The sequence below is a fragment of the Leguminivora glycinivorella genome, chromosome 15 (genome assembly GCF_023078275.1).
Source record: "Leguminivora glycinivorella isolate SPB_JAAS2020 chromosome 15, LegGlyc_1.1, whole genome shotgun sequence".
Classification (NCBI taxonomy): domain Eukaryota; kingdom Metazoa; phylum Arthropoda; class Insecta; order Lepidoptera; family Tortricidae; genus Leguminivora; species Leguminivora glycinivorella.
This window is the reverse complement of record NC_062985.1, coordinates 13,908,969-13,936,936: the sequence shown is the minus strand read 5'-3', so window position 1 is coordinate 13,936,936 and position 27,968 is coordinate 13,908,969. Positions and strand designations below refer to the sequence as shown.

The 27,968-nt window shown below is 41.2% G+C and overlaps 3 protein-coding genes across 4 annotated transcripts in view; 2 read left to right on the top strand and 1 right to left on the bottom strand.

Annotated features, from left to right (window-relative positions):
- Positions 1 to 21,731, top strand: part of LOC125233988 (fibrillin-2-like) — a 135,821-nt gene extending 114,090 nt beyond the window's left edge. Inside the window, exons 53-60 of the mRNA XM_048140168.1 lie at positions 8,491 to 8,638; positions 8,997 to 9,141; positions 9,225 to 9,431; positions 9,761 to 9,915; positions 10,190 to 10,429; positions 18,252 to 18,342; positions 19,943 to 20,195; positions 20,377 to 21,731. Coding sequence (XP_047996125.1) covers positions 8,491 to 8,638; positions 8,997 to 9,141; positions 9,225 to 9,431; positions 9,761 to 9,915; positions 10,190 to 10,429; positions 18,252 to 18,342; positions 19,943 to 20,195; positions 20,377 to 20,485 — 1,348 coding nt within the window. The 3' untranslated portion in view covers positions 20,486 to 21,731. The remainder of the gene's footprint in view (positions 1 to 8,490; positions 8,639 to 8,996; positions 9,142 to 9,224; positions 9,432 to 9,760; positions 9,916 to 10,189; positions 10,430 to 18,251; positions 18,343 to 19,942; positions 20,196 to 20,376) is intronic.
- On the bottom strand, positions 3,632 to 7,457 carry LOC125233991 (leucine-rich repeat extensin-like protein 3). The gene is made up of 2 exons (XM_048140171.1): positions 7,319 to 7,457; positions 3,632 to 4,485 (listed from the first exon to the last, which is right to left on the bottom strand). The coding sequence occupies exons 1-2, from the start codon at positions 7,349 to 7,351 to the stop codon at positions 3,775 to 3,777; spliced, it is 744 nt and encodes a 247-aa protein (XP_047996128.1). The 5' UTR covers positions 7,352 to 7,457; the 3' UTR covers positions 3,632 to 3,774.
- Positions 21,732 to 23,561: 1,830 nt separating the features above from the next.
- LOC125233990 (phosphate carrier protein, mitochondrial-like) lies at positions 23,562 to 24,923 on the top strand. Of its 2 annotated transcripts, none has more exons than XM_048140169.1 (2): positions 23,562 to 23,780; positions 23,902 to 24,923. In XM_048140169.1, the coding sequence occupies exons 1-2, from the start codon at positions 23,637 to 23,639 to the stop codon at positions 24,700 to 24,702; spliced, it is 945 nt and encodes a 314-aa protein (XP_047996126.1). In that variant the 5' UTR covers positions 23,562 to 23,636; the 3' UTR covers positions 24,703 to 24,923. The 2 variants fall into 2 exon arrangements, with proteins under 2 accessions (XP_047996126.1, XP_047996127.1); XM_048140170.1 differs by having other exon boundaries at positions 23,684 to 23,780; positions 23,906 to 24,923.
- Positions 24,924 to 27,968: the final 3,045 nt, after the last annotated feature.

Genomic DNA, 27,968 nt, shown 5'->3' with positions numbered 1-27,968 from the left:
GCAAGCCAATACGGGAGCGACAAACACGACCACAACTCGGGCAGGTGAAGTGTGCACTTGGCGAACACGTTATCGCGCTGATGACGCTTGGCGCGCTTACTTGCGAGTGTCGCAAACCAAGCATTGTCGTGGATTTTGCGTCCGTCGATCACCAGTTTGCGCCATTTGTCACTGTCCTCGGCAAGCTCTTCCCATGTGTGGGCCGGGATGTTGAAGGCGTGCATGTCACGTTTAGTGCAATCTTTATATCGTAACATTGGCCGACCAACGCTTCTTTTGGCATCAGCTATGGCACCAAGCATGACACGCCGTGGCAAACGAGTAGGTTGCATTCGATGCACATGCCCCAGCCAGCGCAAGCGTCTCTGTTTTAGCAGAGCAAAAAGGCTGGGCAGCTGAGCAATCTCAAGGACCCTCTCGTTCATGACCTTGTATTTCCAATGTATGCCCAAAATGTTCCGGATGCAGCGCATGTGGAATGCGTTGAGTCGACGCTCGTGCTTGGCGTACGATGTCCAAGTCTCAGCCCCGTACAAGAGTATGCTCAGGATGCAGGTTTGATAGACTATTGTCTTGGTTTTCCTTGTTAGGTGTTGTTTTGCCATACTCTTGTTTGCATCCGTTACTGCTGTGCTATTTAGGAGAGAGTAGGTACCGTGTCAGGAGTATAGAATGAAAAGCATAATAAGCTGTAAAAATATTAAGATTATTTTCTGTGAAAGTTGTCGACTGAGAAAAGGTATTTTATGAACATCGAAAGATATTCTAGGAATTTATTTTGTGTAAATATAAGTACCTATGTAATTCTATGAATCTTATAATTCACGAACCTAATTAATTAATTTTGTTTGTAATCGTTGTTCAGAACGTCGGTTCTCCGAAAACATCATTACCTACGCTGAAAGCGCGAAGTAAAAAGTACTTATTTATACAGAACTATATTTGAAGTATATTATTAATTTTAAACCCCCGACGCAAAAACGACGGGGTGTTATACGTTTGAAGTGTCTGTCTGTCTGTCTGTGTGTGTGTCTGTCTGTGGCATCGTAGCTCCCGAATGGATGAACCGATTTAGATTTAGTTTTTTTTGTCTGAAAGCTGAGTTAGTCGGGAGTGTTCTTAGACATGTTTCATGAAAATCGGTCTACTATGTCGCGGTCGGGGGTTTTTCAATATTTTAATTTTGTGGTTATGTACGTACGTACGTTGAAATATCATTTAGCGGTTTATTGAATTCTAACGGCTCAGCCACGACATTGGTCTAAGCGCGACAGCGGTGAGCGGCGGCCATATATTGGAGCGAGACACAGCGATGGGACTTTTCATTCGCACGTATGGCTGCCGCTCACCGCTGTCGCGCTTAGACCAATGTCGTGGCTGGGCCGTAAATGTACATAAAATTAATTTAGTCGCAATTAGTTCGCGAAATCGTTGGCTGTTTCTAATGTAGGTCAAAGTACATACATACAATCACGCCTGTATCCCATAAAGGGGTAGGCAGAGCACATGAAACTACTAAAGCTTCAGGGCCACTCTTGGCAAATAAGGGGTTAAAAGAAAACGAAACTGTGGCATTGCAGTGACAGGTTGCCAGCCTCTCGCCTACACCACAATTTAACCCATATCCCATAGTCGCCTTCTACGACACCCACGGGAAGAAAGGGGGTGGTGAAATTCTTAACCCGTCACCACACAGGCAAAGTACACACATAATAATTATTCCATTTAAGCCTTTTTATCAACAACTGAACATGGTTTTACTAGTGTTCAACACAAAGTTTATTCAAATTATATGGCCAGTTCGCCAATTTCAAATTCGCAGAAATCACAACTAATGTTTCACCAAGTTCAATAGGGAACTTGACTGTAGTTAAAATAAAATATTTTTCCCCTCACTAGCTCGGAAACACGTGTTTTGTCCTTTAATACCAGCGGGTAAAAACGCATTTTATCCACTAGTGGGTAAAGTAATTTGTCCTTGAATAAAGTCAAATAACTGCTTTAAAATTGATAAAAGTAGGTGAATCTAGTAATAAAGATGATTTACCACCTGTGGAACTACTGGAAGCAGTGATAAACGCATTTTTTGCGTTGTAGTTTCCTCGCTATAGTGAGGGGAAAAGTTTTGTGTTACACTCGGGTGCAAATGTATTTTACTTCTCGTGTGTTAAGAAACTCGCAAGTTCAGGATTCTATTTTCGAACCACTCGCTTCGCTCGTGGTTCAACTATAGAATCCTTTCACTTGCTCGTTTTTCAATTCCACACTCGGCGTTAAAATACAACTTTGCCCCCTTGTATAACAAATAACTATTATACCATGCACGAAAATATTCCACGAAATAGTCTACCGATTTTCTGCAAATTGGCTGGTGTAAAAGGATCTTTTTCTAAGGTAACGTGCAGAATAGGGAACTTGACTGTAGTAAAAATAAAATATTTTATACCATGCACTAAATAAAGCATCAGATAATTATAAGAAAAACATGGACAGAAGTTATTTTTAAATCCAATTTCTATTTAATAAGTCAGGTAGAAATATACAAAGTAACTGAGTTGACCGTGACGTCACTCAATTCGATTTCATATAAATTCCATATTAGCAAGTCGTTCAAATTCGTTTTGACAGTTCTTAATTAAAAAGAAGCTGATTTGAATAGGAGGCAAGTAGCCTATTAAAATACAACCACATTTCGCAAATAGGTAATTTAAATTTTAGTAAATAATTTCAAAGACGGCAATATGGTTATTTATGCGCATGTATTTTAGATTTTCTCGGCAAAGTTATCACTGTCAGTATATAGTTAAGAGTTACCCTAATTGTTTTATTAAACTTGCCATTGTCAGCGAAAGTCAGACTTGTGAATGTTATCATTTATATTAACACCTACGTGAAGATCTGAACTGAAACTTAGCTGAAAGTTTAATGCAAATAATTAACTTTGAAAAGTAGACTTTTATAATTTGTAATGGAAAATAACAAATGTTTAAGTTGTCTTACAATTACATTTTACACAACTTACAGCTAGGTACTTAATTATTAGTTAGGTACGGATATTTTGTACATATAAAATTGAAACAATAGCTACTAATGTATAAAAACTCACTCTAGCCTCCTGGTTACTTAGGTAGTCTCGCTCAGTAGGTAGTACTCACCACACAGTGACCGAGAAGTTTCGGTAGAAATCTTAATAAGAAACACATTAGGGTAAACTCGCCTCATTCGGTGACACGCCTAATTCGGTGAAACAACCAAAAATCGTCTTTCGGAATAGAGCTTCAAAGCTTGTATCACCGAATTAGGCGTGTCGCCGAATGAGGCGAGTTTACCCTACATGTATATTCATCATACAATTAACTTTTGGAACGCATTATGTCATAAACAAAACGTCAGGCTATCGCCACGATCCAAGGCGCGTGCAAGCTAATATAAGCCTTACCTACTTGAAAGTGTCAAAGTTACATCGACAGTGTCCGCTATAACTGCTATATACTTAAGTAGGTTTCTCTTGGACGTTGTGCAGCTTTCAGGCTCGTGCGATTTTCGTTATATTGCTGACTGTTGAGTTGTGGTTGAGTTCTGTATTGTACAGTGTTAGATACGTAGGTGGACACAAGTGAAACAACCGGTAGCTAGTTATGCACTGGTTTATTGGCGTACAGGTATCGTGGTGGGCGCAGCCACACACACACATGCAAGCGTACGTTAGTCGCATACTGAACATCCCTCCACCTATTACAGTATTAATCTTTAACCTAATTGTAATGCTAAAGCCTAAAAGTATTTTTTATAATTTACTCTGGGACGGGGACGCATCACTCTCCGTGCCTTGCCTGTTGGCGGTTCATCATCTGATTCTGATTCTGACTCTGCCTCATGAAACTCTTCCTCCGCTTCCTCGTCTTCGTCGTACTCTTCCTCCTCCATGGGGTGAGTACGGTCTGATGCATTCTGGTCGGGCGGTGGCAACATCAACGATTGTGGTGTCGGCGGCGGCGACTGCGTTAGCGGCGGCGGCGGCGGCGGCGGCGGCGACCGCGATGGCGGCGATGGCGGCGACCGCGATGGCGGCGATGGCGGCGGCGGCGGCGATGGCGGCGACCGCGATGGCGGCGGCGGCGGCGATGGCGGCGACCGCGATGGCGGCGGCAGCGGCGGCGGCGGCGGCGGCGGCGACGGCGGCGCATGTACTGGTGTCGGCGTAGACGTAGAGGCAGGTGAGTGTGTAAGTTTATCGTGATCGTCGTAGTCCCATACATTAGCATCATCTATATGACCCTTATACAATGCTAATTGGTTTATGTGTTTGCGATAACATATTTGAGAATCCCAGTCTTTAATTAAATACATTACGCGTCCTATTCGTTTTTGTACCGTTCCTTTACACCACATGATTTTATCATTGTTTACATTTTTTGTATATAGTACAAATGAGCCAATTGCGAATTTTTTACGGTTAGATACATTAGTATTGTCCTGTGAGCACTGAACATTGGCATTATCAGACAGTGGAGCCGCGGACGAGGGCGGCGGTGAGGGTGGGGATAAGAGGTCTATACGTGACCTCATTTTACGTCCATAGACTAATTGCGCGGGAGAAAACCCAGTGGTAGTATGTTTCGAATTACGGTAATCAAACAAATACTTTAAAAGTGCTAATTTTGCTTGTTTGACATTAGTACTTGTCATAAGACTAGACCGTATACCCCGTTTTACGACCTTTATATATGACTCAGCCATACCATTACTCGCTGGATGGTATGGTGGTGACGTCATATGCTTTATGCCATTAAGTTTGCAAAAAGCTTGAAATTCTTGTGAACAAAAAGCTGTGCCATTATCCGTTACCAAAGTCAGCGGTATACCGAACCTTGACATAAATTCGTACATTTTTTCAATCGTGGCAGTGGATGTAGTTGTGTTAGACATATCATAAACTTCTGGCCACTTAGAAAACGCATCCACCAGCACTAGGTACATTCGACCATTTATCGGGCCCAGGAAGTCGGCGTGAACACGACTGCAAGCTTCCTTAGGCGGGGCCCAGGGCGCGGGCTCGGCTCGGGCTGGCGCTGGTCGCATTTGTATACAAATATCGCAAGACCCTATCATTCGTTCAACAGCTTCATCAACGCCCGGGAACCAAAATCTAGACCTAACTTCGGCCTTAGTCTTCACTATACCTAGATGAGATTTATGGAGCTCTGATAATACTTTTCCACGTAACGTCTCTGGAATTACAACCTTATGGCCCCTCATAATGTATCCATTTTCATACGACAGCTGCGTTCGACATAAGTGATAAGGCTTAATTTGTAAATCGTTAACTTTGTTTGGCCATCCCTCCATTATATATTTACGTACTTTAACTAAAATAACGTCATTACCGGTTTCTTTGCAAACGTCCGTGAAGGTGACAGGCAGACTACCACTGATAACGAAATGCACGTAAGCGGCTCGATCGCACGGTTCCGCGCCGTCAGCACATTCCTGCGGAGCGGCCGCGCCCGCGCCCGCGCGCCCGCGCGCGCCCGCGCGCTCGCCCGTTAGGGCCTGTGCAGGTGTCGGCGCCGGCGCCGGAGGCTGGCGCGCGACAAAAAATCAGCGCTGTTGTCAGCACTTCGCACATATTCAATACTATAATTATACGCGCTTAAAAATATTGCGTATCTTTGAAGTCGATTTGCTGTCACCTCTGGAATACCCTTATAAGGTCCAAAAATCGATATAAGGGGTTTGTGGTCCGTGCGGAGGACGAACGGCTCTGATCTTCCATACAAATATTGGTGGAAGCGACGCACACCAAAAATAATAGCAGTAGCTTCTTTTTGGAGCTGAGAATAACGCGTTTCGGCAATCGACAATGTCCTCGAGGCAAAAGAAATCGGCCTCTCGAGGCCTCCGGGGTCAAGTTGAGATAAAATCGCGCCAAGACCCCGGGGTCCTGCATCGACAGTCAAAAATAGCTTGGCCCCCGGATTAAAGTGAGCTAAAACCCGATCTGATGCTATATTTTTTTTAATACTTATATAAGCGTTATGATGTGCATCCTCCCACTGCCATTTAGACCCCTTTTTTAAAAGGTCATAAAGCGGACCCAGGATTGACGATGCATTCGGTACAAAGTTCCTATAATAATTTACCAACCCCAAAAATGATTGGAGCTCGCTAACGTTATTCGGAACGGGAGCATTTATTATTGCCTCGACCTTATCGGGTGACTTATGTAACCCGTCCTTGTCTATAACATAGCCCAAGTAGCTAACTTTATTTTTATAAAAGTCACACTTTTCCTGTTGCAATGTTAATCCTGCGTCTTGTAACCTTTCGAGCACGGCGTTGAGCCTGCGCGCGTGCTCGTCGTCGTCGCGGCCCGTGACCAGCACGTCGTCGAGCAGGCACAGCACGCCCTCCATGCCGGCCAGCACGCCCTCCATGGCGCGCTGGAACACGGCCGGCGCGCTCGCTAGACCGAACACAAGCCGCGTATACATATATAGCCCCCGAGATGTATTTATGCATGTGTACGGCTGCGACTCATCATCTAAAACAAATTGGTTGTAAGCCATTGATAAGTCGAGTTTTGTAAACTTAACGCCTCCATACAACTTAGCAAATAATTCTTTTGCTGTCGGCAAGGGATACTGGTCGACTATCAATTGCTTATTAATGGTAACAGAATAATCAGCACACAGTCGAACACTGCCATTCCGTTTTAACACCGGGACTATAGGTGAAGCATACTCGGCGTGGGGCACGGGTTTTAAAATACCTAACTGCACTAGCCGGTCGATTTCTTTGTTTACCTTATCGCGCAATGCGAATGCGATAGGCCGCGCTTTAACAAAAACTGGTTTAGCGTTATCTTTGAGCCTCAGTCTGACTTTATGTTTATTAAAACAGCCTAATGAACTTGAAAATAATTTAGGAAATTTTGTTTGTAGCTGTTCAACTGAAGACAGTTGGTGACAATGGTTAACTCGTACGAGTTGCAATTCAAAGGCTGATATAAAATCCCTACCTAGAAGAGACACTCCGCCGTCTCGTACAACATGTATGTCTATCGAATGTGTACAGTCGTCGTAGCACACAGGCAAGCGCACAACGCCTACACAAGCAATGTTATCACCATTATACGTAACCAGCTTCCTTCGCAACGGACCTAGTGGCACATCTTTAAAATATAAATTATAAATATCATTTGATATAACCGTTACGGCTGCACCGGTATCTATCTCAAAATTTAACTTTGTTTCGCGAATAGTTACAGTGCCTACCATTGGCTCTCCCCGCAACGAACGTATAACAAATACCTCACCATCGTCTCCGAAGTCCTCGTCGTCGGCTCCATTGTCTACGTAGTTCACTTTTGACGGACACACCCTACGTAGATGGCCTTTAACGTTACACTTCTTACACACATAATCACTGTACTGACACTCCGCGGTCTTGTGGTTGGTATATCCGCATGTGGTACACTTAGGCTTCGCTAAACGGCTAGACTTAGCCGCGGCCTGTCCCTTATGGGCACTAGTACTGCGCGATATCTTTAATAGCGGGTCCAGCGTCGCGGCGCCCGCGGCGGCGGCGGCGGCGCCCGCTCCACTCGCGCTAGCGGTGGCAGCTGCGCGCGCGGTGGCAACATTTTCGGCGTATTCCACAGCTTTGCCAAGCGTAAGGCCAGTCAGATCCTGAGCGTACAGCTTTTCTTTTTCATAACAAGCCCTCATTCCCATAATAAAGCGATCGAGCAGCGTTTCCTCCACATTCTTGAAGGCACAAAGCGACGTCAGGCCACGAAGTCTCGCGGCCCACTGTGAGTGCGTTTCGCCTTGTCGTTGTACCGCTGCGTAGAAATTGTGTCTCTCGCTGAACCCTACTCTCTTAGGGTTGAAATGAGTATCCAAACTTGTTATGATATCGTCGTAGGGCACCGTTTGTACATCCTTTGGTAGAACCAAATCCGCAGCGAGTCTGTACGTACCCTCCGTGAGTGCACTTAGCAATATAGCTCTGCGCTTTGTTCCGGTTGCGTCTGTCACATCGGTGATGTCGTTTGCCACAAACCACTGTGTCAGACGGCTTTTGTAAGTCTTCCACTCATGTTCATTGTGGTCAAAACTGGTCAAAATTCCAAATAATCCAGAAGACATGTTTTTTTTTTCCTAAATGTGGGTATTCGTCGCCACTGTTAGATACGTAGGTGGACACAAGTGAAACAACCGGTAGCTAGTTATGCACTGGTTTATTGGCGTACAGGTATCGTGGTGGGCGCAGCCACACACACACATGCAAGCGTACGTTAGTCGCATACTGAACATACAGTGTACACCAATCAAAGAGAAATAGAGGGCACCCCAATCAAATGCCGCATTGTACATAAGTAATGTAATGAAAATCGCATGCGAGTTCTCGCTCCGTGTAGCCTTAACTACGGCCCTTGTGTTCTTAGCGTTCAAAAAGTTAATATACAATTGTTCTGTTTACCAGTTTCCGCTGCGTGTGTCCCCGAGGTTACAAGTCGTCTGACGGCATCTGCGTGGATATGGACGAGTGCGCCGCTCGCCCGCCGCCCTGCGAGCAACTGTGTCGCAACACTGAGGGCTCCTACGAGTGCATGTGTCGCTCGGGATACGAGGTAACTCGTCGACTATATCAATCGAAAACCTAGAAAAGTGCCTATAAATATATTTTGATTGTTGCCCATCGATCCAGAATCAAAAGTTCTGACAAAAAAACCGGCTAGAAAAGCCAAGAGTAAGACATCAGCCAGGAAAATCATCTTTATGTTGATCCTGTGTGATTTTTTAATATCTGTAAAACTCTTTAGTAATTTGAGATCGAGGGAAAAGTCTTTTAAGAGTACGGTAGCTGCTCTGACTGATCCAAAAACACCTGTATAAAGGATATTAAAATATGTGGAAGAATTTTTTTTTTGTTTAAACTTTTGTCACTTTTGGAAAACACCAATCAGACAATATCCATTTGGTTGATAGGTTGACGAGGACGGAGCGAACTGCCGCGACGTAGATGAGTGTGCTGCGGGCACACACACTTGCCAACAGACCTGCACCAACACCGAAGGATCCTACGAATGCTCCTGCCAGGAGGGCTACGAGAAACGCGGCGACGCTTGCATCGGTGAGCAATACCTAGCCAGCGGAGGCAAAATGTAGACGAGTGTGCTGGCCAGTTATACCTCTAATACTTTTTCATGTTCGCAGATGTGAACGAGTGTCTCGAAGAAGGAGTGTGCCCGTCGCCAGGCAAATGTGTGAACCTGCTAGGCTCGTACCGCTGCGTATGTCCGCGTGGCTTCCGCCTGGACTTAGAAGGCTCGCGCTGCCTGGATCGTGACGAGTGTGCGGACGGCCGCTGCCAGTCCCCGTGCCGCAACTACGCTGGGTCTTACCGCTGCGATTGTCCTGCCGGTAAGTTTCACAACTGATGAGTGCACGTTGCCGGAACCGCGACGAGTGTTTTACAGATGGCTGTTGCCAACTCCTGTGTCGCCCCTACGCCGAGCTTGAAATGTTCCCGCGGGGATAGCTACAGGCCCGCGGGCCTCTGTGACTGTCCTTATTCGTGCACCGTGAGTGCTCTAAAACTATCCAATCATCACTGTGTTATCACATCACTATTATCCCACTTTGAGGGTTTCTTCTTACTGTGAATGTTTTAGACTAGTACCTAAGTTAAAGCATCCCACATCATGGCTTCTCTCTGTGTGTTTTTCATATAAATCTTTTGTATTTCCTAGGTACAACACGATCTTCAAGTGGTATCTGCGTGCCAACTGACGCTTGTGCTGCCGGTCCTTGTGGTTCGTCGCCTTGCTTCCCTGTCGGCGGCGCCTACCGCTGCGGCTGTCCAGGCGGTTACGGCTGGGACAGCGGCCACGGCGTGTGTCTACAGGTATATTTAATAATTAACATCAAAAGAAGACGCTTAGAACTCTTTTTATTATTTTATTTAATAGCCTGTTCATCCTACTGCTGGGCGAAAGACTCTTTCTTCCGCGCGTCTCGATCTAACTCTATTCCAAGCCAATCATTTCAAAACACGTCGAGATCGTCCTCCGATTTCCTTCCAGATCTAGAAGCCGCACTATGTTTTTTGCCCACAGTTCGTTTGGCATACAGCAGACGCTTTGTATAAAACAGCATCTATAAAAACCTTACCTTTTTAGATGGCGGGCGGTTGCGCGACAGCGAGCTGTCTCTTCGGCTGCTCCGCGTTCGGCGACTCGTACCAATGCGGCTGCCCCACCGGCTACCAGCTGGTCGGCGCCGGCCACTGTCTCACGGCGCTTGACGGCGCGCTGCCGCCGGACGACATCGGAGACGCGCCGGTGTTCCCTGTACAAGACCAGTACAGGATCGGCGGGAAGAACGAGCTGATATCTACGGAGGGATGCTTCAGTTGCAAGGTAGGAAGATTCTGAATGACTTCCAGGTTAGTTTATTTGCTACCAGTTGTTCGGCGCCGGGCACTGTCTCACAGCGCTCGACGACACGCTGCCGCCGGACATCGAAGACGCGCCGGTGTTCCCCGGGCAAGCCAGTACAGGATCGGGGAGAAAAACGAGCTGATTTCTACGGAAGGATGCTTCAGTTGCAAGGTTAGTCTAGTTTACAGGTCCTCCAGTAGACGAGACTCCTAGATTAGTCTTAATTGCTACCAGCCGGTCGACGTCGGGCACTGTCTCACGGCGCACTGCCGCCGGACGACATCGTAGACGCGCCGGTATTCCCCGTGCTGATATCCACGGAGGGATGGTTTAGTTGCAAGGTTAGTCAAGTTTACAGGCTATTTGGAGAAAGCGAAGAGAGAGCCGTGCTTGGTTTTTCCTTAGGACCAGATCGGATGCAAAATTAATCTTCGGGACTGCACCGATGCAAAATAACCAAAGAATTACAAGGTTAGTTAAGTTTACACGTAATTTGTCAGATAAGATAACACTAAACAGATCTCGATAGGGCCCTGCCGTTGGATAACTTCAGTTTCACTGCATTTATCGATTGACTTTAAGAATAGAAAAAACAGTAGGTATTTTTTTTCAATATTTTTATAGTAAATACTTTACTCATTTCGATAGAATACCCTTCTCCGTTCTCAGAACCTTTGTTCAAACATTATCTTAAAAAAACTTGAAAAGAAATCGATCTTAACTATTCAAATGCGTCTCAGTTTGAATCATTTATGTCAGATATTTTCTCTTCTCCGTCGCGTGATCGTTCCTGAGTCTACGATAGTATTTGCGTTCGATTTCAAATAGCTTCCAACTCGTTAGGGCGCTCAACATACTTGCCTAATGCCGCGTACGAATGGCTGAAGTTATTACAATTGAATTTGGAAAAACTTTGGAGCGCCTATTTAAGTTGAGCCGAATCGATTCACGCAAGAGTTGGTACGGATTACGAGTTGTTATCCGTGTTCTGCCATTACCGACGGTATTACGCACGGGTAATAGCACGTATAGGTAAGTACTTTATAAGTATATCTACAACACTCTGACATGTTATACCTACGACTACCGCGTATTTATGTAGCGTTAAGGAATCAGGTTAACCGCTCTTATTTGTATATGGCCTAGTTTCCTCTGAATAGGTAGATTAAACGACAGTCGCTTCAGTTTAAAAAAATTTGTTAGTGTCAATTCTCGTAACTCCCCGGCAGAGTCCCGCAAGTTTATGACAATGTTTAATTTTTCCAAGGCAAAGGGTTGGCCGGACTGCCATGGTAAAATCGCCCCTGGCTAAATATGAAATATTGATATGCAGGATTATTCGTATTGTTACTACATGTACTACTACTGAATATTATGCCTCAAACTATTTCCGTTTATGAAAAAAATTAAAAAAAAGAAATTTTGTTTTTTATTTTTTTCTTTAAAACCGCGTATCCGATTAACTTGTTCTTTGGATATTTTATAGATATATTAGGGATACATCAATTAAAAAAAAATGAACTTCCTGACTTTTTGTTAAGTACATTTTTTTTTTTATTTATGTTTTAATTTTTTTTTTTACCACATACGAGTTAGCGACACCTACTATCTAAATATATAAAAGAAGAAGCTGACTGACTGACTGACTGACTGACTGACATATCAACGCACAGCCGAAACCGCTGGTCCTAGAGATTTCAAATTTGGCACGTAGGTTCCTTATATAGTGTAGAAGAGCACTAAGAAAGGATTTTCCAAAATTCACCTCCTAAGGGGGTCAAATGGGGGTTCAAAGTTTGTATGGGGAAACAAGATTAGTTTGACTATTTTATTCGAAACTTCACAGGAAGATTCCTTACGACATATGACTGAATACGTGTTTCAGGTTTTTTGAAAATTTAACCCCTAAAAGGGTGAAAAGGGGGTGATAAAGTCAAAAAATCAATATGGGTATCGTTTTTATGGTTTGTCGGGTCGCTGATCACGATAAATACAACGTTTTTGAAATCTAACGAGGCGGAAGTGAAATACCTTCTTCCCTGTTGTAGTGCAATGGGGTTTAATATATGGGTTGGGGGGATAGGGATAGGGATAGGGATAGGGATAGGGATAGGGATAGGGGTATGGATAGGGATAGGGATAGGGGTAGGGATAGGGAAGGGATAGGGAAGGGATAGGAAAGGGATAGGGAAGGGATAGGGAAGGGATAGGGGTAGGGATGGGGATAGGGATAGAAATAGGGATAGGAATAGGGGACGGGGACGGGCATAGGGATAGGGGAGGGACGGGAACAGGGACGGGACGGGGACGGGGACAAGGATAGAGATAGGGACGGGGATAAGAATAGGGATTGGGGTCGGAATAATCGGTCGGCAATCGATATCTAGGCAGTGTAAAATGCAGGTGGCTCAGTGGGAAGGGATTAAGTAGGCATCGGCGAGTATCCTGCATCCGTAATAACTATTACATTCAATGTGCTGTAAGAAGATCGTTGTTTGCTTGCCTTTTATATGTTTACGTTTGCAATAAGTATAAGAAAAATGGAAAAAATTGTAAGCGATAATGCAAGGAAGTACTTTTTACCCTACCGACCATAGCGTCGAGATACTGGCTATGTGGGTTGTATGAAGTTTCCCCAGTATAAATATTTATATAGGTAAAATACATACATATTCATACCTACTACCTACGCTGTGGTCGCTGTGTAACAATTCTACAATCATTGCAAGAATTTCTATTAAAACAATAGTAATATTTGTAAGGTACAGTCAGCCAAAAAAGTGTTCTTATTGAAACGTTTACAAAAAATAAGATTTTCATTTGGATCCGTAGGTTTCTTCGAAGAGTCGAAAAGTGGTAAACCACTTTCTTGGCTGACCGTACAGCAAATAGATCAGTTACAATGCCCCCCCAGTCGAGAATTGCCCCGCTTTACCTTAATCGAAATAATCGCGGACAGATGTACCTACAAAGAAACCTACGGATCCAAATGAAAATCTTATTTTTTGTAAACGTTTCAATAAGAATTCTTTTATTACGCGGGCGAAGCCGCGGGTAAAAGCTAGTATTTTCATATAATAATCGCGATTTTATACTCTATTACATATATTTTTATCAAAAATATTAGTTTGGATCAAAAATGTCAAAATAAGTTATTTATATATTATAACCCTATGTACTTAGTACGTTGCTCCTGGAAAGAGATGTATGAAAATTTTGGCATAATTAATGGAAGATTTTTTTTTAATTGGGGTATGTACATTATAGGCCGAAGTTATTTTTCATCAACCCTCCCCACCCTTCCCCCCTCTGCGTCACCCATCTATCCCCCCTTAAAGAGCCGAAATGCGATTTTTCTCGATTTCTGACAAAACCGATTAAGATACAGAAAAAGCGTGTAGGAACGAAGTAATCCCTAATAAATTTACTACAAATCTCTCATAAACACTTTAGTGCTAGCACTTATAGTTTTCGCGCAATCCGTCACGAAAGTTGCTCCTTTCTTCAATTTTCTTTAATGAATGAAAAGTTTTCTCCTTAAATGCTTACGAAATCATCGGTTTGATAGTACTAAAACATTATAAACTCAAGAATTAATTTCAGGGGAAAAAAATCACTACCATGGGCGGGACTTGAACTCACGGCCTCTAGATTGATAGATATGATAGATAAATAACGCTAGGGGTACCATTGATTCATATAGTAGAAAGCGGAAAGATTCGCTAACTAGAGATGAGTTTTTGGTGGCTCAGTTGGTAGAGCCCTCGAGTTTCTATCCAGAAGCCGTGAGTTCAAGTCCCATCCATGGTAGTGATTTATCCCCTTAATTTAATTATAGTTATGAGTTTACAATATTTTAGTCGTATCAAACAAATTTCGACGATTTCGTAAGCATTTTGGGAGAACACTTTAATATTCTTTAAAGAAAATTGCAGCAAGGACCAACTTTCGTGACGGATCACGCGAAAACTATAAGAGCTGGCACTAAAGTGTTAATGAGAGATTTGTAGTAAATTTATTAAGGATTATTTCGTTGCTACACGTTTTTTCTGTATCTTCAACGGTTTTGTCAATAATTTAGAAAAACCGCATTTTGGGCTCTTTAAGGGAGGGTAAAGGGGTGACGCAGAGGGGGAGGGGTAGGGAGGGTTGATGAAAAATAACTTCGGCCTATAATGTACATATCCCAATTAAAAAAAAATCTTCCATGAATTATGCCAAAATTTTCATACATCACTTTCCAGGAGCAACGTACTAAGTACCTACTAAAGGGTAATAATACATAAATAACTTATTTTGACATTGTTGATCCAAACTAATATTTTTGATGAAAATATATGTAATAGAGTATAAAATCGCGATTATTATATGAAAATATAGTAGGTGTCGCTAACTCGTATGTGGTAAATTTTTTTTATTTAAAACATAAATTAAAAAAAAAATGTGCTTAACAAAAAGTCTGGAAGTTCATTTTTTTTAATTGATGTATCCCTAATATATCTATAAAATATCCAAAGAACAAGTCAATCGGATACACGGTTTTAAAGAAAAAAATAAAAAACAAAATTTCTTTTTTTTAATTTTTTTCATAAACGGAAATAGTTTGAGGCATAATATTCAGTAGTAGTACATGTAGTAACAATACGAATAATCCTGCATATCAATATTTCATATTTAGCCAGGGGCGATTTTACCATGGCAGTCCGGCCAGGCCCTTTTAGATCTAATTAATCATAATAATATTGCCCGCAATTTTGTTAATATATTTAGATGAAAACGAAAGCTCTCAAAGTTAATTAAATACCTAAGAGAAATGATAACAAGACTGAATAGGCGGAAGATTCCTCGTCTGATCGCGAAGGTATAAATCTGTGCCGTAAGCCTCGTATATCTGGCTCAGCCGGCTTAGACACTCCGATACGCATAATTATTGAGCCTAAGTTATTTTACAGCGTTCAATCCGACTTCACCTATTCTGACTGCTAACGCGAGTGCCGGTTGCGGGAAATTGTAAAACGACGTTTAATGGCACAAAGTAAATACCTACTTTTGAATATTATCAAAAACATATGTAACTCCGTATAGACGGATAAAGTCTAAGAAAAAAACGTACCTCAAATCCAAAGAGAAAAAGGTACGGTGGCCTATATAGGCTAAATTATCAATCAATACTCAATCCTCTTTGATTTATACAAAGGCTTAACACCTTAAAGCGTAGGTACAGGAACTATAAGCCTACAGGCTCATGGTGGGGTTAGGAGATATCTATGTGTAGGGAGCCTTTTGAGATTTTTCTTCAGCGTGAAGTTCCCTAGAGTGTAGAATATTAGTATTTTTAGAATGTTCGTTATTTGCAGCTGAATCGTTCTAACGTGATGCCAAAGACGACTGTATTTGTATCCTTATCATAATACTGATTGACAGGAAAGTGGTACCCATAGATTTCCGTTTCAACCGAGAAGTTTTTATTGTTCCCTAGAGCCTGTAATGTAATGTAATAATGCTGTTTCTGCCAAGGTTGAAACTCGCTCCGAGCGATTGGAACTACTCCCCCTGTTTTATTATCCGTCGAAGCGGTCGTATCAGCTTTGGCTCTGTCTTATGTTAACTATGTACTCGAAGATGTATTCGGAAAAGAGAGACAAGATATATGATTACAATTTCAGATGTAGCGCGAAATGTTTTCGTATTTCAGCAATTCTCGAAAAGGTTGTACAAAAATTAAGGAAAAAGTTAAATTTGTTTTTATTATTCCTATTTTGTTACCAAGATTTTTTTCATGAATTGAGATTTTAGTAAGTTTTATTTCGCCATTAAGGTTCTCTAGTCTCTATATTTTCTTAATTAAATATAACAATTATCCTGTATATATCTCACGAAAGTCTACTTATATTACTAAATGTTGGTAACAAAATAGGATCAATTAAAATTTGACGACGTGGCTATGTACAAAGTATTCGGGAATTTAAAATTTTAGTGGATATTAATGGACAACCTTTTAACCACCAAGTGGGCACCTTATACTGGTCCAGAAAATCGACTTTAAGGTTTAGTAAAAGTCGCCTGGTTTTCGAGATTTTCACACTTTAAAATTTTAATACTACCTAAAATTTTAAAAAGTGTGAAAATCGCGAAATCCAGGCGACTTTTACTAAACCTTAAAGTCAATTTTCTGGACCAGTATAAGGTGCCCTCTTGGTGGTTAAAAGGTTGTCCATTAATTACCGGGCACCCGGTATATATAATTATATATATTAGTCTATCTTTATATAAATATATATAAGTATTAGTATTCAACCTTAGTTTTGTAAATTTATGTTTGATGTCACGATTATATTTTGTCTCTGGTAGCTTTTATTTCTCCTGCACCAACATATATGTCTTTGTTTAACCCAATGGTTGACTAGTAGAGAATGCCTTTTGGCATTAAGTCCGCCATTCGTACATGTTTCTTTGGTTGTGCAATAAAGTTTAAATAAATAAATAAATATATCTGTGCTACATGTTATTATTTGTACATACTTTTTCTGACTCTGTTATCTAGGTAATTCGTCGAAACTTGTTAGTTCTCTTCAACTTGATAGAGGTCATAATATTTTGTAGAATACTTTTTAGAAAAGCTGTACGTACTCTGAAAAAAAAAAACAATTATTTTAATAGAAAATATTTCTAACCAATAAAAAATTTCGAGAAAGTCATATTCTTTGAATTATTTACCCTTGCCACTGTGACCTGATTATATCTGTCTGGTAAACGGTAGACGCTGTTTCCAATCGCGGCCAACTTGGTCGTTTTTTCTTTGTAAATGACATTTATTTCGGTTTAAAATGCAATGTATAAAGACTACCGAAATAAATGTAGAGTTCATTTCATGAGTCGTGTACAAAATATTTCCTGATTCAGAACATGCTTTTTTAAGCAGCTATGGCTTAAATAAGCACGCGTCTAACGTATCAAAAAAGAAAAAGGTAAACACAAACGCAGCAAAAAAATCCTTGCGAAAAAAAAGATATTAAATGTTCGTTTCGTAATAGGTCTCCCGTGAGTTGTCTAAACTTTGTGACGGCTTTCTGTTTATGCCCGATAAGAGATGGTCGGTAACTTAATATTCTCTATTTATGGAGCGTAATATTTATAATATTAAAATAAGCTTTTTAGGATCTTCAATAGACTTAACTTTTGAAAGCTTTGAAGTAATAAAGAAATTAAGAAAGTCATCTTACATTTTGTTTTGTGTCTATAGCGTAGGCACTTCTATGAAAATTTTATAAGAATAATTATGCGTGGCTAAAAAAAAAAACTGATACTGAGATTAACCGTTTCCGAAAATGACGGCGTGTTTTGTGCTTGTCGTGTTTTTTAAAGACCCTTTTTCCGATTGAGATGAAACTTTTAAATTATTACATGTAGCTGATCAGAGGACGAACACAGGAGATGGGACCTCTGAGATACAATAACGCAACCTAATTGCGTTTGGAGTGTTTAGTAATGTTTCAATGAGTAGGTATTAGTTGTCTGTGATAGAACGTACAGTCCGCCATAAATTATTGCATTAAAACTGAAAAATCTGACTGAACTACAGTATGTAGTTCTTCAAAAAAGGAGTATACAAGTTTCTAATGGGTCGGCAACGCGCATGTGACACCTCTTGAGTTGCGGTCGTCCATAGGTTACGGTGACCGCTTTCCATCAGGCGGACCGTAAGTGTTTGCCACCGACGTGGTACATATATAAAAAAAAAACAAATATTTTACATCATCATTTATATTTTTATTGTACAGGCACATTTTTTTTTGTACAGATGAATGGTCGCAGAAGAAGAGCACCCGATGAAGGCATCGTGTACGCCAACGGCACGACGGTCATGCGGCGGCGAAGACGTCGCTCGAGACGTAAGTCCACCTTTCATGTTTACAGTCGGGTCAAGATACCTTGGCAACGATATGGAGCCTCTGCAGGGGTTAAGTAAACGTCATAATTCCATCAAAGTTTGACGTTTAAAATAACAATCATACCGGCGAGGCTGTCAAAGTCGTATGAATACCTATTCGTACTAATTCCAGTGATTCTGAAGCTGTAGTTAGGTTAGGTTGATTAACTGCTAGGTTTTATGCTAAAAACCACTCTCTCAATCTCTTTTGTCCCTCGTGCCTGATGGTTGTTATGGTTATTAATATTATGCTATGATAAGGCAAAGCGTTTCAGCCCACAGCGTGTAAAACCTATCCTATATATATTATCTAAATACTTGCTTATAATTGTATTTGAAGTCAAGTATACGACTATAATGGTAAACGACTTGCAATTTTTCTACCTCCGCATAATGTACCTACTCTGAGCATGTGTGCGATATCTATCTCTGATTGAAGTCTTCAAGCGCGAGTGATGTGAATAAATAAAAAGCTGAGACCGTCGCTTCTTCAATGTTGTGTTACTCTTGGCTGGGTGCACGGAGTTTTATTATACTACTCAATTCTGAGGGGTTTACATAATATTTTCACTTTGCTTTATCTCTTAACGCATCATATTCGGTGGTATAAAATAGAATAATAAGCAACCAACATAGTTGCTTATAAGTACTTATACATTTTGATCACAATAGCTACGCGAGATTATATTACTTTACCAATTAGTCTTATTATATATATCTGATAGTAATGGTACGTTTGAAGCGAACACGTAAGTTGCAAAAGCGACAGTGGATAAAGTTAGTTCCATTATATTTGTCGGTCGCTGTCGTTAGTGTCGCCTGGGAAACGTCCGGCCGCGGGGACTCAACTCGAACTGGGACGAAGCGAATGTAAATTGGAAGAACTTTAGCGCAGTATCAGTCAGTGGGTATTTACAAAAAGTTTGGCACGCGTCTGTTAGAATGGTTATTGCTTCAACTAGTTTCTCTTCACGTATTGTACGCGTAAAAGCCCTCGAATTTCACCTCAATTAAGGATCCCTCTAGGAATTCATTCCAGGATAAAATAGCCTTTAAACTAGAATAGGATTTAAACTGTCTGTGCTTTTGTGACTGATCAATAAGGATCTAAACGTCAAAAGATTTATACGTACGAATCGTGTTTGATATTCGTAATTACTATGTTTAATGGTAGAATATAGTTACTTATCTATAGCACGCAAAGTAAAGTATTTAGCGAAGTTCATTGCTGTGAATGCGTGTTCGAAAATATATAATAGGCTAGTTTCCTACTAGTCAAATCAGCTTATCTTTAAGAACTGTGAAAACGATTTGCTAATATGGAATTACTATAAAATACTGAGGAGTGATGTCATGGTCAATTCATTTACTTTATATCTTTCTCTTTGACTTATTAAATAGAAGTTATGTTTATGTCCATGTTTTTCTTCTAATTATGTGGTGCTTTATTTCGTACACGGCATAAAATATTTTATTTTAAGTATAGGAAACTAGCCTATTGTATTGAGAAAGTGAATCCTATCTGTGTAGTGATATATTTACAAGCGCATTATTGAACACAGGTCGTCGTTCATTGCTCGAGCCAGAAGCAGAGCTGATTGTTGTCTCCGCAACTCCTCGCCAAACGTGGGGCCGAGCGCCACTGCTGCGGCTGCTGCCGGCCGCTGGCGGCGGCAGGGCGCACTACAGGCTCGCCTACGGAGACCCGGACAGGAACTTTGTGCTGTCGCGACGGGATGGCGGCTGGGCGCTGAGGCTGAGAAGGCACTTGAAGCCTGACGCGATACTTCAGCAACAACTGGAGCTTGAAGCCAGGTCAGTAATCTCTCACAGTCAAACATAGGGCCGCCACTGCTGTGGCAGCAGGTGCCGGTCGGAGACGGCGGGCGAGTTGACTCAAAGCTTATCTACCTATTACGTACGGAGGCCCGGACGGACTTCGTGTAGTCGCTTGCGAAGCTTGACGACTGAACATTTATGGAGGAACGTGTTTCAGATTCGTGACGCCGCCGAGCACCGGACGAAGACGAAGGAGCGTGGACGCGTCGGTGCCCGCGCCGCTGCGCCTCTACGTGTCCGTCAAGATCTCACCGCCGAAGCGCTGACCGCTTCACCGCATAGTATACCTACGCAACACGCTGAATTCGTCACGAGTTCGTGCTTCCGAGATTAGTGAGGACTAATATCATTAATACTTTTCGTAATATTCTCCAAAACAAAGTCATGATCTAAATGCACTGCCACTCCAATTTAGATTTATGTGAATTAACCGTTGTGTGTATGAGGAAAATGAGTACATAAATAGTAAATAAAGTCGGTACCATGTCATAATAAATGATAATAATGATTAATAATATATTAAGGTGGATGTTATCAATAATTTTGCCAGTTTTGATGTTACCAATTTTGTTATAGAATATTTTGAACGTTTTGTTTTTATACTTTTATTTTGTATGTTTTTCTTTTCATCATCTTACTTCCGTTGTTCAGAAGATATAAATGTATTTTTTTTAAATATTAAAGTATTTACAGATTGGATATCACCCTACCTATACTTTAGTAACATAATAATTATGTATAAAAATCGTACGTATTAAACCTAAATCGACTTCCTGTTTACCAAATATTTGCTCGTGCTTAGGATATCCTCATTTTATAAGCTTTGCCATGCACGTGTGATGTATTGAAATCCAGTGACACAGATCCGTGTGGCAGGTATCGGATTAGCATTTCGGCAAGTTGCAATAGTCGCGTAACGACGCTTGGCACCGGCGCGAGCGAACGCAGAAGTTAATCCACTCGCCGGCGCCGAGCCAAGCACTTTTTACGATAGCCCGGCCGTCTCGCCAGTATTAATGTGAGATTGACTGCTTAGTTAAAACTTAAACGAACAATCCTATATGTCTCACTCGACGTAATGTTTGATTCTATTCACTACATTACTAAATCTATGAACAACTCGTAATAATTAACGAATATCGATATTATTATTTATGTTTGTTTCCCATCACTATATCCCCAGTGATCTGAAAAGTGTGTAATAAAACTCTAAGTAATTATTTTATTTAGATTTAAGAAAATTATTTATTTAACATTTCCAACTGTAAGCTTGATTTTTACTTTTTGAGCCATTTATATTTTAGGATTTGTAGACTGGTTCTGTTAAGAAATCGTTGGCCTTTTATACTAGTTTTAAAAGTACAAAAATGCAATAAACTATTTTGTAAATATGTGTATACAAATGAATAAAAATACATAATATAATTCTTAGTCCTAAGTAGTATTAACTACCAGTAAGCGTGAATGTTAAGCTTTGTCAGAGCGAATGGGAATAAATATTTTTTATTTTAATGTTAGCGTTTTATTTGACATTGATTTTTTAATAGCCTGTTTATGTGTCCCACTAGGTACTTACCTACCTGGGCAAAGGCATCTCCCTGTGATTCTCCATTTCTTCATTATTATTCCAAAACCCTTTGAATGTTCTAAATCGGATTATATCCTTATTTTTCGTTTGATTTTTTTAGACCCTGAAAATGTTCCTAATTGGCGATCTATTTTTATGCCTTCCCCCGTTTTGTAAGCCAAGTAATCCTTCGCCTTAGCGGCTTTTCACAAATCATAAGGCGACGCAGGTTATGGATCACCTATACGCCATTACAGAATCAGCTGCGATTCGATATGAGCGCTCTCGTGGTGCTACTTGTTTTTGTTTGCCCGAAAACCGATAGAATGGCGGTTATAAGCTGACAAGAAATCACATACACCGTGTTTCACTTAACACTAAAAACCTGAAAACCGTTTGTTCAGAATCGAGAGTAGAATCGATTGAGCTATATCTTAATGGGGGTAATATTTTTTGTTTTAATTTGTATTATTAGTTATTGTTTACGTGCCCATTCAACAAATTCGTAATACATTGTGCATATCATATTGCTAGAGGTTGTATACCTTTTTCAGTATTTAGGGGTATTAATACTGGCTGGTTACTTGGACGATTATTTTTTCCTCTACGAGTTTGACGTTGTGCGTCACTTTAATTTTAAAGTTTATCATAAGTCATAACAAATTGAACTCTTACCTAATTACAACCTTGTCATTTTGAATGTTAGGTTTAAATTTGCTTACTGCGTCACCTGTCCAATTTGAAGTTACCTGTGACACAGTTTAACGTGCTTTACAGTGACATAGCTGTCTATTGGTAAACCTTATGTCGTTGCAGTAACGTACACAATTAATCAGTTTTAAGGTTTACGATGGTAGCTAGCAATTATTTTATTGAGTGTAGAGTTAAAAGTCGAGTAGAGCTGCACAGAAAACTAAATATTCATTTTAAAAAAATAATAATCATCAAATTAAAAAATGAATATTCTAGATACGTTTAAAAAAATAAAAATCAGTTGGGGTGTCTGAGGTTTTGAGTGATACCGGAAACACGGTGTATAAACACTAGAGACACATACTAACATATCACTAAAGAGTCGTCCCTTTCAAATGAATATCTAAGAAAATGGGCCACTTTATAATTTCTAGAATAATTATCTTGTTCTTAGAGTGTAAGCTCGATTTTTATCGTCCTTGATTTTTGTCGACCATGGGCTATATTTATTAACCATGGGTATTTGGGTATAAGTACTATGGAAGACCTCTAAACCGAACGGGCATGGTTGCCTTTTTTTTGACGGAGTGGGAATGCAGTTACGCACGATGTGTGGGACTCTCCGTTTCTGTCCCCTCCCCCAGCGAGAGGGGCAAACTTGGCCCTACCCACTAAACCCAGTCCGGCGTTGGGCATGGTAGCTTGTAAGGGCCCATTATAACCGACGGGGAGCCAGTATGACTTAAGCTATGTTTATTATTAGTATGGCCCTGCAGTGTCTGCAATTCTGCAGGTTTCTGTTACAGTCTGACCAAAAAGAGTAGAAATTAAAAAGTGGCAATATTATAGTGTCGTCTCGTTTTCTCACACAGTCACACATATTGATTTGAAAGGGATTACACTACAAATACTACAAAGTTGCCACTTTTTAATGTCTACTCTTTTCGGTTCTGTACGATTATGGTTTTTAAATCTTGAAATAAAATGAAACCTAAGAGTTTTTATTGCTCATAACGTCAAACGTCAATAAATGTCCACAAATCAAGAAAAATAAACCTGTCATTCAAAAGTCACGAGCAACAACACAAATTCCGGACCAAAATAAATGAGCATTAAATAATTAAATGGAATAGTTTTACAGTAACAGTTTTTCCAAGATGGCTCCTCCAAAGAAGGAGGAGTACTCATGTGAGATCAACAGCAACAAATATTTTGCGCTGTGCGCTGGCGGCGGTGCCGTGTGCTGCGGATCCACGCACTTGTTCGTCACGCCTCTGGATCTGGTCAAATGCAGGCTGCAGGTATACAAAACTTAACCTAAACAATAAGTATGATTGTTTATACGAAACTGGTGAGTTTATTAATTAGTCTTAGGAAGCCTTCATTCTGAAGCTGCCAATCATTTTCGTTCTTTGTTTTTAGGTAGATCCCGGCAAGTACAAATCCATCTTCAAGGGTTTTGGCGTTTCTTTCAGTGAGGGCGGCGTTAGGAATCTCGTCAAAGGTTGGGCACCCACTCTATTGGGATACGGCGCCCAGGGAGCGTTTAAGTTCGGCGGATATGAATTCTTCAAATACAAATACAGTGAACTCGTGGGGGAGGAAAACGCTTACTTGTACCGGACGGGGATATATCTAGCCGCGTCTGCGACCGCCGAAATGATAGCCGATATCGCGCTCTGCCCATTCGAAGCGACTAAAGTCCGCATGCAGACCACGCCCGGTTACACTTCATCTATGCTGAAAGCTATGCCGCATATGCTGTCGACCGAAGGCTTCGGAGTGTTTTATAAAGGGCTCGTGCCGCTGTGGGGCCGGCAAGTGCCGTATACAATGATGAAATTCTCATCGTTCGAGAAGACAGTGGAATATCTGTACGCGAGTGTGATGCCGAAACCGAGGGAGGAGTGCACAAAGGGCGAGCAACTTCTCGTGACGTTCGCCGCAGGTTACATCGCCGGAGTGCTGTGCGCAATAGTGTCCCACCCGGCTGACACCCTGGTGTCGAAGATGAACAAGGACCCGAGCTCGAGTATAGGCGGGATACTGTCAGAAGTTGGATTATTCGGTATCTGGCGGGGCCTGACGGCACGTATCATAATGATAGGTACGCTGACCGGGCTGCAGTGGTTCATCTACGACGCTTACAAAGTGTACAACGCCATGCCCCGCCCCGCGCCTGGGCCCATGCCTGAATCTTTGAGGAAGAAACTAGGTAAATAAATAGCGAATTGTTCGATTTTAAAGCGTTAAATATATTGTGTTGTCCAAATACGACGTGTTGTGTTTTTCTTCTGTCCAAAATACGTGATCTTGCATTGGGTAAACAAAGACGGTCTATATACAATTGCTGATAATCGTTACTTTTCTTTGTTTTGCTGTTACACTGGTAGTTATAGCATGTAACGTACCTACTCGTACTGTTTGCAATCTTCGAAACTCTCGTGCTAAAAAATTGGAAGAAATAAAAGTACTTGTCTCTGTTCAATCTATTTTATTTAATTATCATTTGTATGTCTTTCCCATCACGGAACAATAGTGTTCCGGACCTTTGGGAGGCGTGCGCGGGGCCGAAGCCAACGCGTAGAGGCCCTTTTGACACTTTAATGAAATGTAAGGGGTACACCGAGCGGATGCTGCCCTTGCCCGTATCATGGGACACACGCAGAGGCAGCACCCGCCAGGGTGTAAGGACTATTTGAGAGTTAATGGAATCTAAAATGAACTGGGCTATTTTGATGAAAGTGATGGACTAAATACTGGGCTATGGATAAAAAACCGGACGCCTGCCTAATAAAATGGTATCCAATTTTATTTCCGGCAGACGGTGACTCGTCCCCACAAGATGGGCCCCCACAAAAAGCGACATTCAAGATGGCTCAAGGGCAACACCGGTGTGGGAACTCAAGGGTGTTGAGAGGTGTACACCGCTTTCTGCCCAGTGGATGTCAAGCCACTGTACCAACTCGCGTCTTATGCAAATTTTCACTTCCACCCCTGGGGCATGTAGCCCTCACGACTCCACTCTGGACGGCCAGCCAAGGCAAGCCAGAGGTAGAGAGTACTGTCCCACCCACCCGCCTAGCGTTGAAAAAACCGGAAAAAAACAAATGTTTTTTTCAGGAGTTTATGAAATTTTCGTTTTTTTCGGTTTTTTTCGGGTTTTTTAGGAAAAAAACGAGCACATTATTAAAATAAGTATTTATTTAGTCACTCAAATCACTGTCACTCTCATCATATACTTCAGTTATTTCTTCTTCCATGTGGTCGGTGTAGTCCGTTTGTAGGTGCAAATTCGCCCGAATAAAGATTAATTTATCCCATCAAAAACGTAAATGTGAAATGAGAGCCAAGTTCAATAATATGATAAATGCCTTGGTTGTTCACTTCGACGACTTTTTCGTCGAAGTGAACAACCACTAGAGAACGCTTATTAATTAATATGTCTATCTCGCATGTCTCAATATATGAGCCAAATTTGACACGTTTATGTAAAATAGTTTTTGAGTTATGAGGGGGTCAAAAGTGGCTCCAAATGGTTCGTGTAATATAACACACGGTGCTGCTCGCCAGTTCTGTTACTTGAACTTGGCTTAACACGCTACCGCTTGTCTAGATTAAGACGCTTTGGCAATAGCCGATTTCTGTCTCTGGTGTCCGTCCAAACAATGACCAATTTCTCTCAGCTGCGGCGGACGATGGAGGAATACTGAGCAATCTAACCGCAATATTTGACAGTAGTTTGGTAGAACATAACCCTTTTGCACCAACTCAGTGGGGTTATGTTCATGACAGGCCGCCAAATAACTTCATTTGCCCAAAAGCCTTCTTTTGCTCTCTGCATACTCGGCGAATTCAGCCATCAAATACCCGTCAGTAGTAAAAAGCAATGTGTAAGGGTTTCAAAACCTTTAAAAAGTCAAGTAAATACTTTTTAACTGAAATTTTTAAATTGAAAACTGCATTCGGTTTTTTTCAATTCGTTTTTTTCGGTTTAAATCGTTTTTTTCCGAAAAATACGAGCCGAAAGTTTCGCGGTTTCTTTCTATAAATTTCTGAAAAAAACAAGTGAAATGGAAAAAAACCGGGAATTTTCCGGCTTTTTTCATCGCTACACCCGCCTTACGGGTAACAGAACTCCCCAGGAGCACTCGGGTACGTGGGGTCGCTGTTCCCCAACAGCTCGCCACAAGCTGCCCTGCGTTGACTGATTGCACTGGTTAAACCAATGGGCGATGGGGTCGTCACATCCCTACGCCAATTATCATTATTGTTAATAATCATAATCAAATTGTCTCAATTAATTATAATTACACAGAATTATGTAGTGAAGTTATGTTTCCTACCTACCCTTTTGAGTGGCAAAAACTAACTAACATGACAAATATAAGCGTTTCCAAATTAATACGACGGGAAACTATCATGCACTGCATCTGTAAGTACCTAGTAAGACTGATACTTATGTTAGGACAGCGATTAGACGCTCTGGATGCCACTAAAACTAATAATCCACGCATCAACTTGAAGTTAGAAACTTGTAAGTATTACTGCTGAAGTTAATTTCCATTTAGTTCTAATAATGTCTTCGTGCAAGTCATACAGCAGCTCAAACGTACGCTGATATCAAGGGGCCTGACTAAGATGCTAATAGTTTGCGCTGTAACCAACGAAACGGTAATCTCTCTCACTTTGCCATAACTATAGTTATTTGTTATACAAGGGGGCAAAGTTGTATTTTAACGCCGAGTGTGGCATTGAAAAAACGAGCAAGTGAAAGGATTCTATAGTTGAACCACGAGCGAAGCGAGTGGTTCGAGAATAGAATCCTGAACTTGCGAGTTTTTTAACACACGAGAAGTAAAATACATTTGTACTCGAGTGTATACTAATTTGCGATACCTGGCAAATTTTCCTGCATCTGAAACACATTTTTTTATCTGTCGCGTTATCGGCCAATCAGAGACGGTTATTACAAACAATTGGTTGCTAGGTAATTCGATGTTGATACAACGGTGAACGACTCTATTAACATTAATTTTAACTTGCATAAATGATGATATTTCCGACCATTGATGATGAAGATGATGACTCGCAGAAAAAGTATTGTATACAATAGTGATATAATTAAGCTCGTACCGTACTATTAGGCCACTCAGCAAGCTTCGTGGCCTAAACATGGTACTCGACTGAAAAGCTTTGTATTATATCACGATTGTATAAAATACTATTTTACCCGCTGGTATTAAAGGACAAAACACGTGTTTCCGAGCTAGTGAGGGGAAAACTATTTTGGCTCAGTGATCCAAAGTGAATCTTGGCCTCCGAAACGAGAGATCGCTACCTGTCCCGATACTACGTAGCCTCTTGCCAGTCAGAATATACCGAGTACTGTATAATTGCGTTCACGAATCGAGGCCAAGAGGACGTTCAACATGTATTAGGTACAGAAAAGAGATTTTTTTATACAACGATAAAAGTGGCTGAAGGTT

Coding starts and splice junctions, on each gene's coding strand:
- LOC125233991 (XM_048140171.1), bottom strand. CDS start 7,351: ATGGAGCCGACGACGAGGACTTCGGAGACGATG. Junction 4,486..7,318: donor CGAGGACTTCGGAGACGATG/GTGAGGTATTTG, acceptor GCCAATGTTCAG/TGCTCACAGGACAATACTAA.
- LOC125233990 (XM_048140169.1), top strand. CDS start 23,637: ATGGCTCCTCCAAAGAAGGAGGAGTACTCATGTGAGATCAACAGCAAC. Junction 23,781..23,901: donor TGGTCAAATGCAGGCTGCAG/GTATACAAAACT, acceptor CTTTGTTTTTAG/GTAGATCCCGGCAAGTACAA.